We start from the raw sequence: 20,493 nt of genomic DNA on the forward strand, positions 1-20,493 counted from the left end.
ATGTTGACTATTACCATAGGATGAAAGGAAAATTATTGTTCCCTGGCATCATCCTTTTTGTTTTTTCATCCTATCAGGACATCAAATAATACAATAGAGGTTATGATATTTCTATGTCATTTTAGCTTTATGTTTTTTTTACTTTGATTAATGTGGAGTAAGAACTCTACAAATACAATATTAAAAAACATTGCTCCCACTTATTGTGGTAGAGCCACCAGGGACGCATATGGGTCCAGGGAGTGGTAGGCCCAACAATAAAGCATGCCACATTTTGATATGGGTGAGGGCCCTGAATTTCCCAGATAATTCTGCATAAGAAAAGGCCTCTCATGCCTATAGTGTGTAAAATGTCACTAACAATTGACATAATTTTGATACAGCAGGAGAGATGGACAGAAGTGGTCTTAGTTAACAAATATCTAAATATTAGATCCTTGCTCATAAAGATAATACTTAGTGACACAACGGAAGAAAATACAGTTTTTTTGCTACAATCTACTTACACAAAAACATACTCACAGCTTAATCCTTTCTTCAATTAGAGCAGTGTAGTTTTCACAACATTCCTCATCATCCCAATCTCGCCAAAGAAAATCGTAGAAAAATCTAAAAAATAAAGAAGAGTTAAACTACATGCAGTGTATTCACACTGACTATTTCTCTATGAGTAATAAGGCAAATTGCTAACCTGGTAAAGTTTTTCCATTATGACAGACCTATTTAGAATTCTAAGTGCCAGATTTGGAGTTGGAATGACAGAGTACTCCATTAAAAAGAGTACAGAGTACCCTGTCTGCCAAACTATCAGCTTGCCAGACTCATTTACAAACCAATTGGGAATACTTTAAGCTTTCCATCAAACGAATTCCGGTTGGCTCTGTCGACAAGAGCTTCATTTGATGGTCTGACCGAGATGGGGCAGATAGAGGAAGAACATTGCACTGCCCACTATATTTAGGGTGGACAGTGGAATACCTTTCGTCACCACCTGGTCCTGGAAAAAATACAGATTTGACCCCACCACAAACGGGGAAAAAGCTCCCATGGTGTGGGTGTCATTCTTCTTTTTGTTTTTCAGAAACAAAGTCCTACTTTGGGAGTTTGGTTTAGAAAAGCAAAAAAGGTTTGCTGGATGGCTGCCATCGTTTATGATGGCTGTTCAGCAAACTCTTTGTACATTAAAGGGTATCGCCGTGATGGTGGTTCCTTTCAAATCTTTTTGAATCCCCATGGTTAGAAGAGTAGCTGTCCTCCTTTCTTTTTCTTTCAGAAGAATGAGCTCTTCCCTCAAGTTAAGATCCAGAGTCTGAATTAAACTTCTTCTGAAGCCAGAGGAGCAGTCTAGCCTCTGTCCTCAAGGGTCTTGACCGAAAACGTTTGGCAAAATGTGCATTCCCTGGGTTTGTGGTCAGGGTAGAGGCAATAAAGACACAGTTTGTGGGGGTCTTCAGAGAACAGTCTACATTTCTCATAGGTCTGTCAGGATCTGAACAACCCTTTTTTATACTCTGGCATTTTGAAAAGACACAAAACCAAAGTACCTTGAATGTAGCTGAAAGCTGGAGGTTAAAAATTGAAGAAAAAAACTTTAACTGAGCAGAGCTGTGTGATCAGAAATCTGAGGTATGGTGGTTCTGTGGGGAAGGTTAATCTGAAGTCTCTGCTGTAATTGGCTGAGCTTTGGATGTTATAAAAGAAGGTTGAAAGGTTGCTAAATCGAGTTTTCATTTCTATGAAGGTCTATGATAATATATTCAGTACTGCTATTTCTACTGTTACTCTGGGACTTCCACCATGACCACAGGGAAGACTCAACCATGTGAATCTATAAAATATACCATACTGGAGAATCTCTCCTTTCTCAGACTCTCCATGTTTCTCCTGATACCGTTCTTCCTCCAATAGTCTTTGCGCCAGATGCGGCGCCGGTGACTTCGGGATCTACGTTAAAGGGAGGCCCTCAAATGTCGAAGCCAGTCGAGTTGGCGCTGGGGATTGAACCATTCAGAGGAACTTACCCCTCAATTGACTGCAACGGCGGCAAAAATCCCAGCATCGGAGGAGGCTAACTCCCTATTGCCATAGGCATGAGCTGTGCGTGAAGGAAGTGAGGTGACAAACCTCCCAGGGAATATGCCAAAGGACCTATGGGGCCAATAGGCGGACGAGTAAGATTTGCAGCTCCGGCAAACAAGCCAAACATTGCATTAAAAAAATGCAACAGATCCAAACTCAGAGGGCCCGATTCACAGAACAAACTTAAGACAAAATCCTAAACTTACTACCATTTTGGTATTCACAGAAGCCCTTACTTATTTTGGTATTCAAAGAAGGCACTTACTCATTTTGGTATTCACAGAAGTTAGGAGTCCTAACTTTAGGACTCCTAAATGCCTTCTGTGAATCCCGAAAGTCTTAAACTTAGGATTTTTCTCAGTTTAGGAGTAGTAAAGTTAGGACTCCTAACTTTAGGACTCCTAAATGCCTTCTGTCAATCCCGAAAGTCTTAAACTTAGGATTTTTATCAGTTTAGGAGTAGTAAAGTTAGGACTCCTAAATGCCTTCTGTGAATACCGAAAGTCTTAAAGTTAGGATTAATCTCAGTGTAGGAGTAGTAAAGTTAGGACCTGGGCCTCAGCGACGGGGAATGATTCAGGCATGTGAATCTGTGAAAGATACCCCAATACCGGATAACCTGATTTACAGCTGGTCATCAATTCAACCATGACTACAGACCAGATTGAGTCAATCTAGGAGAACAAAGTGGTCACCATAGTAGATGAGATGATACTTTCATTCTGGCGAGAGGAAGGCTGTTTGCATCAGACAGATTTTGTTATGAAAAAAAGGACAATTTGGATTGCAAGTAAGGTGTGCTCAAAGCTTTGGGGTAAGACATTGACCTGACCACCACCAAAAAGTTCCCTTGACAGTTTCTTAGCAGTCATTATCTTCTGGCTATAGGAGATGGTTTTAATGCAAATAATTATTTTCATGATGAATTCTAAATGCCTGCTAATAGGCTTGTTTTTCAGGACTGTGCCAGTGTTTCTATCAATTTATTTCCAACAGGCTTCACAGACTGTATGTACTATGTAATTCATCACGAAACCATAGGGAATTCCTATGGCGTGACTGACCAAATCTAAGTCTTAAAGGGGAAAGGTGTCCTAGACTGAGGTAATCCATTTCTGGTACACAGCTCAATCAGCTTCAACATTCTCTAACAACTAGGGTCTTTTTAAAGTTAGGGATGCTATGAAGGTTTATTCTTCCATTGGGAGCCAAGGTCTGTATGAGAATAGAAAAAGGCACTGCTGAATGTTCCATTCAATATTGTGAGAACGCCAAACCTTGTTAGTGCTTGCAAGGACAGGTGTCTTGATTGGGTTTCCTCTTGCTTGTTTGTTTATATATTGTATGGTTGTGGTGTTGTCTGTTTGTTTCATTATAGTCTTTCATCTCAGAGATGGCTGGAAAGTTATGAAGGCAACATGAAAAGCTTTTAGCTCTAGCCAGTTGATGTGGTAGATCTTTTCCGTGGTGCAACAAAGGCACTGGACTATAAGGTGATCAAGGTAGGCTCCCTATTCTCTTAGTGAGGCATTTGTCACTATTGTTATCTCTGCAGTTGCTGCGTGTCGGAGCCATGTATGCCATTACCACGCATGCCTTTACAACAGGACATTTACATCGCAAATACCTTTACCACATATTTTGTTTACACGCATATACCCTTATCAAGCATGCCATTACAACAAAAATTTAAGTACTGCCCAGGTAAGTATAAATCTTTATATATATTGTCACAATTCACACCCTGTGCTCTCGTTCCCAACACCAGGAGGCCAAATTGTGGGGCTTTCCAGTATTCTAATATTCTCCCATACACTTCCCTGTATGCATATCCTGACTTCCAGGCATTTGACATCATTTAGCAATTGACATCCATTCCCAATCCATGCCAGGTTTTGTGGAAGCCAGTCTGCTCAAGCTGGTAACTGCATTACCTATAATCCCCTGCTCCCTGCTTTGTTTCCACCCCTGCATGCCAAGGATGGGTGAAGGAATTCAGCTCACCTATGGCTGGATGCTGCAAGCCTGCTCACACGTGATGCGCATGAGTACTGTGAACTCTTTTAAGCCCCAGCTCCCTTGAGCCCTGTGTTGGTCATTGTAGCTGTTTTCTGGCGAGACCGATCCTTGTTTCCTCATCTTTTGATATTCCTCGATTCCTGAGCTATAGTTAATCCTTGTTCCATGATCCCTAAGCTACAGCTACTCCTTGTGCCTGAATTAGTACGGCCTGTAGTGCTACCTTGTTTCACGAGTTCCTCAGCTATAGCTATTCCTTGTGCCCGAATTAGCACTGCCTGCAGTGCTACCTGGTTTTCGGAGTTCCTGAACTCCTGAGCTATGGTTATTCTTTGTTCCTGGGCTTCAGCTATTTCTTCTTCCTGATTTGCACTGCTTGCTGTGCTCTCTTGACTCCTTGTTTCCTGAGCTGTAGCTATTTTCTGTCTCCTTGAACTAGCACTGCCTGAAGATTTAATAATTCCCTGTTCCTAAACTAGCACGGCCTTCAGTGCTACCTTCACTTCTGAAGCATTAGTAATTCCCTGTTCCTGAACTAGCACTGCCTGCAGTGCTACCTTGACTCCGAAGCTTTAGTAATTCCCTGTTCCTGAACCAGCACTGCCTGCAGTGCTACCTTGACTCCTGAGCCGTAGCTCAATTCTTGTTCCTGCCCCAGCACTGCCTGCTGTGCTACTTTGTTTTCTTGATTCCTGAAGCTTCACTATCCTAGTATATCCTTGTAGCCTCCCCTTCAGTAAATCCTTTTCCAGTCCCTGCCTTCCTTCCCATTTCCTTGGTTTCAGTTCTAGTTTGCTGTCTTTCTATTCTGCTGCCTTGCTTGTGTTACCTTGTATGTTTGTTACCTGCTTTCTGCCAAGTGTGCCCTGTGATTTCCTTCCTTTCCTTTTAAAAACTCCTCCTTGCTAGCTCCTTGTCTATTGTGCTTGTGTTTAGTTCTACCCCTTTGCTGTTACTGCCTTGCGTGATCCTGTTTTATCGCCAGGATCCGTGGGCACAGTGAGTTATGTCTTTGAGTTACATGTATAACATCATCAAAGGTATAACCTCCACAGACCCTGCCTTTGCATACATATTCCATATGTGGGTATTTTCAGTCAGTATATGTAACAGCAATTGTGGGTAAGGAACTTACTGAGTTTCAGTCTTACCGTGAGGAGCTCCTGAGTGCTTTATCCCACATTTCCTTTATTGTCAATGTTGTATTATATATAGGTCTTGCATGTCCATCCTGGGTGCAGTTATTCTGAATGCTAAATTGCCTTGTGAGTGCCCTTCCTCTCTGAGTCTTGGCCATCTTGTACAGGCTTCCCTTTTGGATCCATTTTTCTCCTCTGACTCCTTGTGGGATCCTGGGCAGCGCTGTACTACTCTTTCTGTGCACTGTACGTGTTTTACCCAGTCCTTACTCAAATCATTAACTGTGTCCCAGACAGATATTTGAAAACAAGTTACTTACCTGTAACTCTAGTTATCCAGTATTGGAAGCTTTCGTAGATTTACATGCCTGAATTATTCCCTGTCGCATAAAAAAGCAATGCATAGCAGTATAGCAAACTGAAAAGAGGCCTAGGCCCATTTCCATTTTGAAACCCATAGCCTTTGTTATGTACAAAGGCCTAAAATTTCTCCCTGAACCAATCAGCTGTCCTCACCCTCTAGAACACTCCTGAGAGAACCTCTTGCCCCTCAGACTTTCGCTCGCAATTGTGCATACCAAGCACTTGTCGTGCCGAATCCAAGGTGAGCCTCTCAGGGGAGGAGGGTGGGCGCATGTGAATCTATGAAAGCTTCCAATACTGGAGAACTACAGTTACAGGTACATAACTTGTTTTCTTACTCCAGTATTGGAACTTTCATAGATTCACATGCCTGAATTAGAATAGTGAGCAGTAACATCACAAAGCACTGTCCCTTACATTTCATCATTTTGCAAAACAGCCTGTACATTACAAAGCTTAGTACAATATCATAAATGTGACTTTGTAAACAAGAGAAAAGGATGGAGGGATGCAAAGAAAAAGGCTCACTGTTACTGGATGATATTCCTCAGCACCGCTTCTCCCGCCGCTGCCTCCGTCTCTGCGGCTGCTTCCAAGCAGTAGTGCTTGGTAAATGAGTGTGTGGATGCCCAGGTCGCTGCTCTGCAGATATCCTGTATAGGCACTCCTGCAAATAACGCTGTGGGCGTGGACACTGCTCCCGTCGAATGGGCACAAACTTGTGTGTTCAGAGGCTTCCCAGCAGCTTGATGACAGTAAACAACTGCACTAGAAATCCGTCTTGCAATTCCGCGTTTTTATAAATACAACCCTTCCTGGGTGCACTGAAGGCGACAAAGAGCTATGAAGATTTTTGAAAACCTTTGGTTTCTTTAAGATAGAACTTGAGACATCTCTGAACGTCTAATGAATGTAAGACTCTTTCTGCCGCTGTTGTTGGTTGAGGAAAGAAACGCTTCAACACCAAGGGCTCATTCAAATGGAAGTCAGTAGGCACTTTAGGAATAAATCTTGGATTAGTCCTCAGAATCATTCTGTGCACTCTTTGAACTGTAGAAAAGGGTCTCGAATTGTGAGAGCTTGTAGATCTCCTACCCTCCTAACTGAAGTTAGGGCGTGGAGAAGCGCCACTTTCCAAGATAAGAATTGAAGGTCCGCTCTGTGTAGGGCTTCAAAAGGTTGTTTCATCAATTGAGACAATACTATGTTGAGATTCCAGAGCGGAGGTGGACGTTTGATTGGAGGAAAAACCCTGAATAATCCCTTCATAAGCTGCTTGATGATCCAAGCTGACCATAAGGAAGGGCCTGATGCAGATCTCCTGTATCAGGATATTGCCGCTAAATGCACCTTTAAATAAGCGTGAGCTAATCCAGACTTGGCTAATAGCAAGATGCATGGTATGATTTCATGAGGTGACGCCGCCAGAGGATGGGTACCATTCCGTTGACACCAAAGACAAAAGCTCTTCCACTTCATTCTGTAGGTTTTGTTTGTGCTCTCTGCCCTAGCCTTCGATAGGATGTTTCGGCACTCCTGCAAAATAGTCAGATGTTGGAACTCACAGTGCTCAGGAGAAAGGCTGCTAAGTGCAAGGAGTTCGGGTCCGGATGGAGCACTTGTCCCTGGGGCATTGGCAGAAGTGATGGCATCGGCTGGAGGCGAATAGGCTGCGCTTCCGACAGCAGCAGAAGCTCGGCGAACCAGTGTTGTCTGGGCCACCATGGGGCTAGCAGGATCAGCCTGCACGGTTCCTTCTTTATCTTCCTCAGGACCCTTGCCAGGAGGGGAATCGGGGGGGAAAAGCGTAGGCAAAGACGTCGGACCATGCCATCGAAAACGCATTCCTCCAGGATCCCCACTGGGGAAGCCAGCTTGCGAAGAACCGGCATTTCTTGTTCTCCCTTTTGGCAAAGAGGTCCACCGTTGGTTTTCCCCATGTCCGAAAAATGCTGTCCAGGACTCTCCGGTCCAACTCCCACTCGTGGCAGGAAGTTTTGAGTCTGCTGAAAGAATCTGCTTTGGTGTTCTGATTCCCTGGTAGGTGTTCTGCAGACAGGGATATTCCTTGCTGTAGAGCCCATTCCAATATGTTGCGCGCTTCCTGAGAAAGGGAGAGAGATCTTGTGTCTCCCTGTTTAAGTAGTGCATCACAGTCGTATTGTCTGTTCTTATCAACACTGACGAACCTCTGATTCGTGGTAGGAAAGTCAGCAACCTGAGGCGCACTGCTCTGAGCTCCAGCAAGTTTATGTGCAGTTGCTGCTCTTGCAACTTCAATCAACCGCTGACCTGAGAGTCTTACAGAAATGCTTCACATCCTTCTAGGGATGCATCTGTAGTCACTACCAATGGGTCTGGAGCTATGAGGAATGATAGTCCTTGAGAGACATTTTACAGTTATGTCTACCACGCTGCTGCCTGCAGCATGACCAGTGTTACTTGCACCACGTCCTTGAAGGATCCTTGTGCTTGTCGCCATTGGAGGTCGAGCTGCTCTTGCAATGGCTGCATTCTTAATCTGCTGCGCGGCACGAGGGGGATGCAAGATGACATTATCCCCAGCAATGATTTGTATCTGCGTACTGAAAGATACTTTCTTTTTAGAAACCTCTGGAAGTGGGACACTACTTTTAGCTGTCTATCGTTGGAGGGGAACGCCTTGTTTTTCTCCGTGTCTAGGATTGCTCCTAGAAAAGTGATCTGTTTTTGGTTGAAGCAATGATTTTTCCTCGTGTAGAGTCAATCCCAGCTTGGTGAACAAGTCTATGCACGCCCTCGTTGATGCTCTGGCTAGTGCTTCTGTAGGGGCCTTGACTAATCAGTCGTCAAGGTAAGGAAATACCTGATGTTTTTGTTTCCTTAAAACAGCCGCCACTGGAGCCAGGCATTTTGTAAACACTCTTGGGGCTGATTTGAGGCTAAAAGGCAGTACTCTGAATTGGTAATGTTCCTCGGCCACCATGAAACGAAGGTACTGTCTGTGTGCCGGGTGGATTGGGACGTGAAAGTACGCGTCTTGTAAGTCTAAGATGGTCATATGATCCCCCTGGTTTAAAAGTAGAAGAATGTCCTGTAGAGAAATCATCCGGAATGACTGTTTTTTGAGATAGGTATTTAAGGATCTGAGATCCAGAATAGGACGCCATTGTAGGATGTTTTTCCTGACTAGAAAAAAATCGGGAGTTAAATCCTTCTCCTTTTTGAGAATTCGGTACCGGTTCTATTGCTCCCTTCCGGATTTGATGCAAAGGATTGACCTTGTGATGCATCGGTGGCGCACGAGGGGGTGTCTGAAGAAATTCTAGAGTGTGGCCGAATTGAATAATGTTGAGGACCCATCGGTCCGAGGCTGATATTTGCCAATTGTGAAGAAACTGGGTAATTTCCACCCAAGGGAACATACGATCTCAGTGTATCCGGTGTGATCAGCATTCGAAGGTTGTCATTGTCGTCGGGCGTTGTCTTTACCTTGACAACCTCCTTTACCTCTTGGAGAAGATTTGGTATAACCCCATGATTGTCGCTGCGTGTACTGCTGACGGTAGGGCTGAGAAGTGGAGGTATAAGAAGAATATCTCCCCTGCGGATATCCTCCTCTGTATGATGTTTGACCTCTACCCTTAGAGCCACGAAAAGGAACCTTTCTGTATTGCAGAGTTTCCAAAGCTTTAGCAGTATCACTGTTTTTCTTGATACTCTGCAGCGCATCATCCACTTGCTTGCCGAATAAGTCTTCGCCGTTGAACTTAAGATCCAAGATTTTATTCTGGACCTCCGGTCTAAATAACGTAGCCCTTAACCACCCTTGTCTGTGCAGCACCGCCGCTCCTCCTAGTGACCTGAAAGCTGTAGTCGATATATCTATAGCGCATTCTATATCTTTGGCCGAAGTCCTCTCCCCCTCCTGAAGAATATTTTTGGCCTCTTATTTCTCAGCATCCGGCACGTGATCAATAGAAGGTGACAGGTCGCACCACAAATGCCTGTCGTACCTTCCCAGGATGGCTAGAGCATTTGCGGCCTTTACCAATAGAGCTGACATCGAGGAAAATCTCTCCCCGGTGTTGTCCAGCCTTCTTCCTTCTCTGTCCGGGGGTGTCGTAATCGGAGCCGACTGGTTTCTTGATTTCTGTTGCACCGCTTGTGTAATCACAGAGTCGTTTGGGGTGGCCCAAAAGGCAGTCTGGGGCATCTGCTGGCGCTTTATCATTTTTATCTAATCTCCCCTGGACTGGACTGGAGTCACTGTAGCGGTGTTTCCATCACCTTTAGGCCTTCTTTCCAAATATGACTCACAATCGGCAAAGATCTAACCAATTTGGGATAGGTTTCTTTAAAATCATATAAGAAACATTCAGCCTTATCCTCTTGCATTGAAAGTGCAAATCTTTTAGAGGCCCTTTCCATCAGGTTATGAAACCCCCCCAATATCCTCTGGTGGGGAATCTACGGGTTTCGGTGAAGGGGACGAAGGTGAAGAAATGAGATAATCGTTCCACTTCTTGCTAGGATCCGTAATCTCCACATCCTCATGTTCCTCATCAGTAGTGTTGGGATCCCGCTGAGATCTTGATGGTGTACCCGGTACAGAGCGTGGTTGAGGTGTAACCTCAGGGATTTTCTTCGACGTTTGAGGTGTAGGATATCTTTTCCTATAATCTTCCAGCATGGATTGAAGATCTTTCAGTAAAGAAGAGGGCACACTTGTCATCTCTTCTCGTTGTTCCTGGTGGTGATGTTGTTGGGGATGACTTTGAAAATCCTCATACTCATCTTATGAGTCTTCCTCTTGGTACTTCACTCTTAGTTGAGATGGGCTACTAGTATATCCAAAAGGACCACCATCATCCTATTCCTTCGAATCTTCCTCCTCCAGAAGGTGAGAAGGAACCAATGGTGATACCTTACTTGGCGACGTAACTTCTGGCGTTATTGTTCTTTTCCAGGCCAACAAACGCTTCTCTAGAGTTTTTTCCCTCGTTGACGAGCCTGTCGCCGCCGAAATCATAACCGTCAACGCTATTGTCGACGTTGTCGTCACCGTCATCGCCAGTCCCATGGTCGATGTCATGGCCGACGATCCTGTCGACGACGCGAGCGTAGCCATGGTCGTCACTGCCTTCGCCGACGAAGGACTCGTCGTCGATGGCGGAAACATAGACGGCGATACAGCTCTTAACTCCGTTTTCGTCGATGACAATGGTGTTTTCGTCAACGATTATGTTCTCCTCGTCGACGACGCAGATGTTTTTACCTCAGAAGGTGTTGAAAAAGATTTCTTGATGGTAATTTTTACCTTTGGAGGAGATTGACAGCTCTGATGTAGTTTTTGTAGGAGGGTGGATATCGGACTATGGTTGCCCCCAACTTTTTGCCTGGTGTTTTGCTGGTTTTTCGACTTAGTTGACCTGGGGGCCTGCTATTCAGGACCCCAGGCCCACTGCTCTCTCTGTAAAATGGATTCCATGTACCCTAGGTACATATCTAATTGGATACTGGGCCACCTTATCAGTCCCTGTACAGCATACCTTAAGTATCCAGGGCATAGGTGTACCCAGGGCCTACCAGGGGCTGCAGCATGTATTATGCCACCCCTGGCTGGCCATCCAAATCTGACACAACTGGCTGCACGACAGCTGGGGCAAGGTGGGGTAATCACCCTTTGCTTTAGATATAGTATTCCTATATCTAACCCTAAAATGGACACATGTATTTCTATCAGTCACTCCTATGGCAGGCCTTATCAATCATGAAGGCAGAGTGCTTGGAATTATGTGAGATGGTGCTCTGGCATGAGCTGAGCCCGTTTGCAGCTTGCGGAACCAAGTCCTAATAGCTGTTCCATGATAATGCGTACCATATACTCTAAAGTGCCTTATAATCCTCGCGGCTATTTGCCAACTTTGGTATCGCTTTATCAAAACATATCGAGTAAGGTGTCATACGAATTGGAATACTAACCCCTCGCCAATTCTGACGACGGGGTTAGCATTCCACCATTCTAGAGGGACACGACATGTATGTAACTGTGAACCCCGGTTAAAGCTAACTCGAGTCTCAGCATCACAAAATGGATGCTGCCACAGACACAAGTCAGACCTCCTGCTGCTGGGAGTCCTTCCAGCGAGGAGAGCTCGGACAAAGGGTTTCCTGTCAGGGGCGGTGCTAGCACCATCCCAGACAGGGTTTTGTGTATCCCAGGTAGGCAGGGCTGAGAGGAAGGTGACTGCAAGTGGCACCCCGGTGCTCACTGTGCATATGCCGGCTTAAACCAGTTCCAGGGGCACACCAGCCCCTGAGCTGGGGAAAGTCCGGACAAGGGAGAGGGGTGTAACCACCCCCCTCCTGGTCCCACCCATGGGCAGGACCTATTCGCGTGCCAGCCCCTTTTCTTAGAATAAAGGTAGGAGCAGGCCCCCTTCCCAAATTAGATAATTCTGAATCTTGAACTACTTTCCACGAAAGGAACTCTTGATACCTTCTGAAGACTCTCCCCTGTGGCTAAGGAGTAACCACCCTGCCCCAGCAGGCACCATCTAAGCGCTTGCGGTTTGCTGCACGTCCATCCTCCGGATCAAGACTGACCAGCTTGACGAGACCCGGATTCCCTGGCATCTGACCGCTACCTGCATCATCAGCCCAGCTGAGATTCGTGGGTGCGACGAGACCTGAGGGACCGGCCATATTCAAGACCATCACGACGCTTAACCAGCACGACCGCCGAAGGATCCTCGAGTGAGTGCTTTGGGGTTTGAGACGCCCTAACCCTGAGCAGCTCCAGCACCGAAGCCCAGCCCCCCAGCATCCACGAGATCTGCGTGGGGCCCTTCTGCTCTTTGCTGCTCACCGCGTTGTCCGGTCACTTGCCTGCTGGCTAGTGGCCCTCCTGACGACGCACCACGACGATTTCACCGCTGGTCTGGTTGCTCCAGACTGGCCCTTGCTCCCTTCCGAAAGAGGAGCACCCCGGACCCTCCTGGTCCACTCCAGACGCCATCTTGACTCCACCGCGTGGGCTTGCCTTTGCCAAGGCTTGTTGCTCCAATCCTGGTTCCAGCATCGCCGACAGCAGACACCTTCGTGGGACAGCTCGCACCTCCAGCCTGGTAACCGACAACGCCTCCTGGTCCGAGGGACAGCAGAGTCCAGCGTCGCCCACTCACCTGGTCGAGGAGACTTCATCCGGTGCCATCCTGGTGCCCACACAATCACTGGCTAGTGATTAAGAACTGAGTCCCCTCTGCTTTCAGGTCGTCTCCATCACCGATCCAGGCTTGGATCACACCGAACATCTTCACTGGTCGCCTGCCAGCAACTTCTTCTTTCAGGCTCCATAGACTACAACGAGCATTCCCGATGTCTTTTGAACCCTATGCAGCCGCAGCCCCTGGGCTAGGTAACCTGAGCATTTCGGTGCTCCAACGTAGGTTCACTATCTAAGTGTCCAGATCCTTTTTCGTTTTTAGTCTACCTAGTCGGATTCGTCCGGAAACAGTGACTTTAGAAATCCTAGCATCCATAGACTTTGTCCCGCATCCCGCGTGAGAGTGCACACTCTGCACCCGATCTCCCTAGGCCACCTGCTCCTAACCTTACGGTTCAGAAGTGTAGTCCTAGCGATCCTGAAGCCTCTGGGTCTTGTTACTTACCTGCTAGTATGTCGCATTTCACTTTTAGTGTATATGGTTTTTCGTGCCCCTCGGGCATTTGTGTAAATTGTGCAACTTGAAGTATTTTCTTAAGAGTTTTGCTTTGTGCTTAGCTCCCTGACTCAAAGAGTTCAGGGTAGACTTGTTATAAATAAATATCCTTTTATTTTCATAACAACTTGTGTGGTGTCCTTTCACTTGGTGTTCAAGGGGTATATGTGATGGTGTAACAGCTGGCTTAACACGCCCTCTAGAGTTTAGCCTAAAGACTGCTCTTGTCCATGCTACTAGGATAGCTGGTCTACAAGGTTGACTTACAACCAATCATCAATAAGGGTCGTTTGGAATGATACACAGTGATCACTAGAATAGTGAGCACTATATATCAGGCCAACTTCCCACACCCAGATCCTCTGAGCTTCTGTGGAAAGAGTTTGCGACCTCGTTCCCCCTTGCTTGTTGACGTAGTGAGTGCATGGCCGTCGTATTGTCCGTCCGGACCAGCACTGAATGATTGCGAACTCTGGGAAGGAAAGCCTGCATAGCCAACCGAATGGCCGTCGGCTACAAAAAATTGATATGGCACTGGCGCTGATCCGGGCTCCAGTGTCCGCTGACTTGAAGTTCGCAGAGCACCGCTGCCCAGCCTTCCAAAGAGGCATCCGTGGTTATGATGAGGGGGGATGGTGAAATTCTGAACGTCAGACCTTGTGCGATATTTTCTTGTACCAGCCACCATTCGCATGCCTATCTCATGGTTGAAGTCACCGACACCGTGTCGTTGAATGATCCGTCTGCTTGGCGCCATGGTTTGTCTAGTTCTTCCTGCAGAGGGCGCATTCGCAGCCTGCAATGCGGTATTAATAGTATGCAGGATGACATCGACCCTAGAAGGGACTGGTATTGACGGACTGACAGGCATTTCTAGTGTAACAGTTGGTGAGCTGATACGATCAACTTTCGTTGACGGTCCTCCAAAGGACGAGCCGTGCACAATGTGGTGTCCAAAATAACCCCCAGAAATCGTGTGGTTTTGGAGGGTTGCAGAACTGACTTGCGTTTGTTTAATTGAAGGCCTAGGTGTCTGAACAACTGAATTCAAGTCGAAACAGCCTGAGAGGTTTCCTCGAAAGATGGAGCCTTGACTAGCCAGTCGTCCAAGTAAGGGAACACCTCCAGGGAATGAGTTCTTAGAAAAGCTGCCACTGGGGCCAACACCTTGGTGAACACCCGAGGTGCAGACCGAAGGCCAAACGGAAGCACCTTGAATTGGAAATGGCTCTTGCCCACTGTGAACCGTAGATATTGTCTGTGAGCTGGGTGTATCGGTATGTGGAAATACGCATCTTCTAAATCCAGGGAAGCCAAGTAGTCGCCTGGGTTCAAAAGAGGAAGAATTTCCTGGAGAGTGACCATCCTGAAAGAGAGTTTGATGAGATAAGTGTTGAGCTCTCGTAGTTCTAGAATGGGGCGCCAAGTCTCCGTCGTCTTCCGCACCAGGAAAAACCTGGAATAAAAACCTCTGCCCCTCTGAGAGAGAGGTACAGGTTCTATTGCTTCCTTGAGGAACAATTGATGGGCTTCTAGATGGAGCAGTCCCAGATGTTTTGTGCGGATGGCGTTCGGAGCTCTTGTTGGAGGAAGATCTTGGAATTCCAACGTATGGCCACTCTGTACAATATTCAGGGCCCACTGGTCCGATGTTATACACCTTCAGCTGTTCAGACAAAAAGATATCCTGCCCCCCACCGATGTGACTGGGAGGGTAGGAACAGCAGGTAGAGCCAGGAGGCCGCTATTGCCGCTTGGCGCTGTCACGTCCTTGACGGTTCTGAAGTCCTCGCGGAGTTTGGCGAGAGTAAGACGCCGATTGTCCCTGCCGTTGATTGGAGTACTGGGTCTCATAATACTGGGACGATTGCGATGAATATCTCTGTGTGGCGTTGCCTCCATACGAAGAGAAACCTCTGACTCGAACGTCTTTAAATGGGACCTTACGGTAGTTGAGAGATCCCAGTGACTTCGCCGTGTCGGTATCTTTCTTTATGTTCTGCAGGGCATCATCAACATGCTTACCGAAAAGCATCTCTCTATCAAATGGGAGGTCCAGGATCTTATTTTGGACCTCTTGACGAAACCAGGTGGCTCTCAAAAAGCCCTGGCGACGTCGCACCGCTGACCCCGCTAAGGCCCGAAAGGTAGTGGAAGCAATGTCCATCGCACAGTCGATAACTTCGGAGGAGGATTTTTCTCCCTCCAACAGCACTCTCTTCGCCTCATCCCTTGTCGCGTCTGGCAATTGTTCCACAAACGGTGCCATGTCACACCAAATCTGGCGATTGTATCTGCCTAGAATGGCGAGAGAATTCGCTGCTCTAACCAGCAAGCTGGCCATGGAAGAAAACCTCTTCCCCACCTTATCCAGACGTCTACCGTCCTTGTCCGGAGGCGTAGTCAACGGTGTCCTTGGATTTTTTTACTTGCTTTGGGCGGCCTGAGAGATCACCGAATCGGGCTTCGGCTGTCCAAGAAGACAAGCTGGGCTGCCTTCCGGAGCCTTATACTTCTTTTCCAGTCTGGGAAGTACCGGGATAACAGTGGCTGGATTCGGCATGATCTTCATGCCTTCCTCCCACACGTGTTCGATTATCGGAATGGACTTGACAGATCTCCTGTATTGCTCCTTGAAGTCATAGAGGAAGCACTCAGACTCCTCTCTCGTAACCGGCAGTCCAAACCTCTTTGACACCCTCTCCATCAGGTTATGGAACCCCCTTATGTCCACAGGAGGGGATATATAAGTATCACGACCAGTGGCGTCTGGATCTTGTAGCCCACTGTCACCCTGATCCAGATCTGGGTCCTGTAATGGATCAGTCAAGGGATCCACTTGAACAGCATCATCGTCCGAAGAGGTATCCTGCTGGACAGGATTGGTTGGTTCTGGATCCGGTGTCCGAGATCGGACCAGAGGAATAACCTGAGGTGTGAAGTGGGGCGTGTGAGAAGTTGGCCTGATATATGATGCTCACTAGTTCTAGTGATCACCTTGTATCAGTCCAAACAACCCTTATGGTGATTGGTTGTAAGTCAACCTTATAGACCAGCTATCCTAGTAGCGTGGACAAAAGCAGTCTTTAAGCTAAACTCTGAATGGCATGTGAAGCCAGCTGTTTTACCACATATAACCCCTTGAATACAAAATGAAAGGACACCACACAGGTTGTTATGAAAATAAACAGATATTTATTAACTAACATACACCTCTGAACTCTTTATGAGGTTAGAGGGCTAAGCACATGTCAATACTAAAAAGGAAATAAGAGTTCGCACAATATTTACACGGGTGCCTTATGGGCACGACAAACCATACACTCAAAACAATGGAATGCGAGGAAAGAAAATACTGTAAGGAGATCCAGAGGCTGGAGGACCGCTGGGACTACGCTACAAACTAGGTAAGTAAGGAGCAGGAGGCCCACGGGGCTCACGTGCAGAGTGGGAACTCTCACGCGGGATGCGTACCAACGTCTATGGATGCTACAGTGTTAGAAAGTTACGGATTCCGGACGAACCCGGCTGGATGGAGGGAAAACAACAGTGGACCTGGACACTATGAGAGTGTACACAGACTTCAGCACCTAGAAGCTTTAGTTACCTAACCCACAGGCTGCGGGTGCATAGGGCTGAAATTGCGTCGGGTTTGCTGCGTTGATCCCGGTGATGCCTGAAACAAGGAGTTGCTGGCAGGCAGCCAGATGGAGGAGTCCGGTGGTTCCAATGATGGAACTTAGAAGAAGGAGTCCTGAAAGGGAAGGGGACAGAGTCTCGGTCACTAGCCAGTGACGGTGCTGGAACCAGGAGGGAACCAGATGCTGTTGCCGCGGTCAGGTGAAGGAAGGGTCGCTTCTCTCTGTAGCTGCGCGGACCAGGAGCTGCTCTTCACGACCAGGCTGGAGGCACGAGCTGTCCCAAGTAGTCTGCTGCTGTTGGCGGTGTTGGATCGTCGATCTGGTCAACAGGCCTTGGCTAATGCAAGCCACGCGGTGGAACAAAGATGGCGTCTTGTGCGGACCAGGAGGGTCTGGGGTGCTTCTCTGTCACAAGGAAGCAAGGGCCAGTCTGGGGGACCAGACCAACAGTGTTGATTCTTCGGGTCGTCGTCTCAGAGGTCACGAGCCAGCCGGCAAGTGATCAGACAACAGGACAAGCAGCAACCAGGCAAAAGGGCCCCACGCAGATCTCGTGGATGCTGTGGGGCTGGTCTTTGGTGCAGGAGCTGCGTCGGTGGGGGACTTCTCAAACCCCAATGCACTCACTCGAGGATCCCTCGGCGCTGGTGCTGGAAGCGCTGTGCAGGTTTCTCAAGATGGCCATCTCCACGTTGCTCCTCGCACCCACGGGTCTCAGCTGTGCTGTGGATGTGGGAAGAGGTCAGAGAGGTCTGGAGGTCCGGGTCTTGGGGAGCTGAGTCGTCGGTGTGAGAAGGTGGCCTGATATGCAGTGCTCACTATTCTAGTGAACACTATGTATCAGTCCAGCAACCCTTATTGATGATTGGTTGTAAGTCAACCTTATAGACCAGCTATCCTAGTAGCGTGGATACGAGCAGTCTAAGGCTAAAGACTCGAGAGGGTATGTTAAGCCAGCTGTTTACCACACACATACCCCTTGAATACCCAGTGAAAGGACACCACACAAGTGTTATGAAAATAAACAGATATTTATTAAGAATCACAACAGCCCTGTACTCTTTATGAGGACAGGGTACTAAGCACAAACCAAAACGCTTACAAAAATACTTAAGTTAGCACAGTATATACAAATGCCCGAGGGGCATGGAAAACCATATACTCTGAAAGTGGAATGCGAAATTACTAGCAGGTAAGTACAGTACTAATAGGCTTTGGAATCGCTAGGACTTGACTATAGAATCGTTAGATTACTTCTAGGAGACCCAGGGGACTCGGGTGCAGTGTGTGCACTCTCCCGCGAGATGCGGGACAAAGTCTATGGTAGCTAGGAATTGCAAAGTTAGTGTTCTCGGGCGAACCCGACCTGGTAGGAGGAAAACGAAAGTGGATTGTGACCCTTGGATAGTGAGGCTATGCTGGGGCACCGAAATGCCGAAGTTACCTAGCCCAGGGGCTGCGGCTGCATAGGACTCAAAAGACGTCGGGAATCCTCGTTGCCGGACCAGGAGCCTGGAAGAAAGAAGTTGCTGGCAGGCGACCAGTGAAGAAAGTTCGGTGGATCCAAGCCTGGATCGATGGAAGATGACACCTGAAAGCAGAGGGGACCAAGTTCGAGACTACTAGCCAGTAGTCAGTGGGCACCAGGAGGGCACCGGATGGTAGCCACCTCGACAAGGCGTGCGGGTGACGCTGGGCTCGGAGATCTCACGGACCAGGAGGCGTTGTCGGCGACCAGGAAGGAGGATCGAGCTGTCCCACGAAGATAGAAGCTGTCGGCGTCGCTGGACCCAGGATTGGGCAACAAAGCCTTGGCAAATTCAAGCCCACGCGGTGGACCTAAAATGGCGTCTGGAGTGGACCAGGAGGGTCCGGGGTGCCTCTCTTCAAGAAGGAAGCAAGGGCCAGTCTGGAGCAACCAGACCAACAGCAGTGATGTCGTCGGGCGTCGTTCAGAAGGCCACAAGACAGCCGGCTAGTAGCCAAACAACGCGGTGCACAGCAAACAGCAGAAGGGCCCCACGCCGATCGTGGAGATGCAGGGAGGCTGATCTTGGGTGCTGGAGCTGCTCAGGGTTGGGGCTTCTCGGACCCCAAAGCACTCACCCGTGGAGGACACGGTGGGCTTGCAGTAAAGATGTCGTGCAGTCTTGGCAATCGTCGGTCCCTCGAGGTCTCGTCGCACTCACGGTTCTCAGCTTGGCTGTAGAGGTGAGTAGAGGTCAGAGGTGCCAGGGAAGCCGGGTCTCGTCGAGCTGGGTCGTCGGATTCGTGATGAAGGACTTGCAGCAGACCGCAGTGTTCTTTAGGATGGTGCCTGCGGATGCAGGGTGACTACTCCTTAGCCACAAGGGAGAATCTTGAGGAAGAAATCTTGAAGTCCTTTCGCAGAAAGTCAGGTCTTGATTCCAAAGATGATCTAATTTGAACAGGGGGCCCGCTCCCATCTTTATACTAAAAAAGGGGGCTGACCCGGTGACTAGGTCCTGCCTATGGGTGGGACTAGGAGGGGGGTGGTTACACCCCTCTGCCATGCCGGACTTTCCCCAGGCCAGGGGCTGGTGTGCCCCTGGAACTGGTTCTGACTGACCTATGCGTAGTGAGCACCGGGGTGCCACTCAGCAGTCACCTTCCTGAAAAGCCCTGCCTACCCAGGATACACAAAACCATGTCTGGGACGGTGCTAGCACCGCCCCTGACAGGAAGCCCTTTGTCCAGGCTCCCCTCGCTGGAAGGACTCCCAGCTGCAGGGGGTCAGACTCGTGTCTGTGGTGGCAGCATCCATTTTGTGGAGCTGAGGCTTCAGTTAACTTTAACCGGGGTTCACAGTTACATACAGGTCGTGTCCCTCTAGAAGGGTGGAATGCTAACCCCGTCGCCAGAATTGGCGAGGGGTTAGTATTCCAATTCGTATGACACCTTACTCGACATGTTTTGATAAAGCAATACCAAAGATAGCATTTAACCGCGAGGGTTATAATGCACTTAAGAGTATATGGTATGCGATATCATGGAACAGCTATTAGGACTTGGTTCCGCAAGCTGCAGACAGGCTCAGCTCATGCCAGAGCACCATCTCACACGATTCCAAGCACTCTGCCTTCAGGATTGTCAAGGCCTGCCATAGGAGTGACTGATAGGAATCTGTGTGTCCATTTTAGGGTTAGGTATAGGTATACTACACCTACAGCAAAGGGTGATTACACGACTTTGTCCCAGCTGTCATGCAGCCAGTTGTGTCAAATTTAGGAGGCCAGCCAGGGGTGGCATAATACATGCTTCAGCCCCTGGTAGGCCCTGGGTACACCTATGCCCTGAGTTACAGGGTCTGATAAGGTGGCCCAGTACCAATTGGTAAATGCACCTAGGGTACATGTTGTAATTTAGAGAGAGAACAGCCAGGCTGTGGGTCGGATTGGCAGGCCCACAGCCAGAGAAAGTCGTAAACCAGTGAAACAAAAGCAAAAAATCTGGGTGATCATAGGATTGCAGACCCTACTCTCCTACAGTCGGATTCCGGGATGGAAGGACTTGCAGCAAACCGCACAG

At 48.0% G+C, this 20,493-nt stretch overlaps 1 protein-coding gene across 1 annotated transcript in view; it reads right to left on the reverse strand.

Moving 5' to 3' along the window:
• The window catches only part of SHCBP1L (SHC binding and spindle associated 1 like), a 1,462,574-nt gene that overhangs the window by 987,476 nt on the left and 454,605 nt on the right, over positions 1-20,493 (reverse strand). The window contains exon 4 of the mRNA XM_086936360.1: positions 523-609. Within this exon, the coding sequence (XP_086792486.1) occupies positions 523-609 (87 nt within the window). The remainder of the gene's footprint in view (positions 1-522; positions 610-20,493) is intronic.

This window comes from Lissotriton vulgaris, chromosome 1_1, assembly GCF_964263255.1.
Source record: "Lissotriton vulgaris chromosome 1_1, aLisVul1.2, whole genome shotgun sequence".
Lineage (NCBI taxonomy): Eukaryota > Metazoa > Chordata > Amphibia > Caudata > Salamandridae > Lissotriton > Lissotriton vulgaris.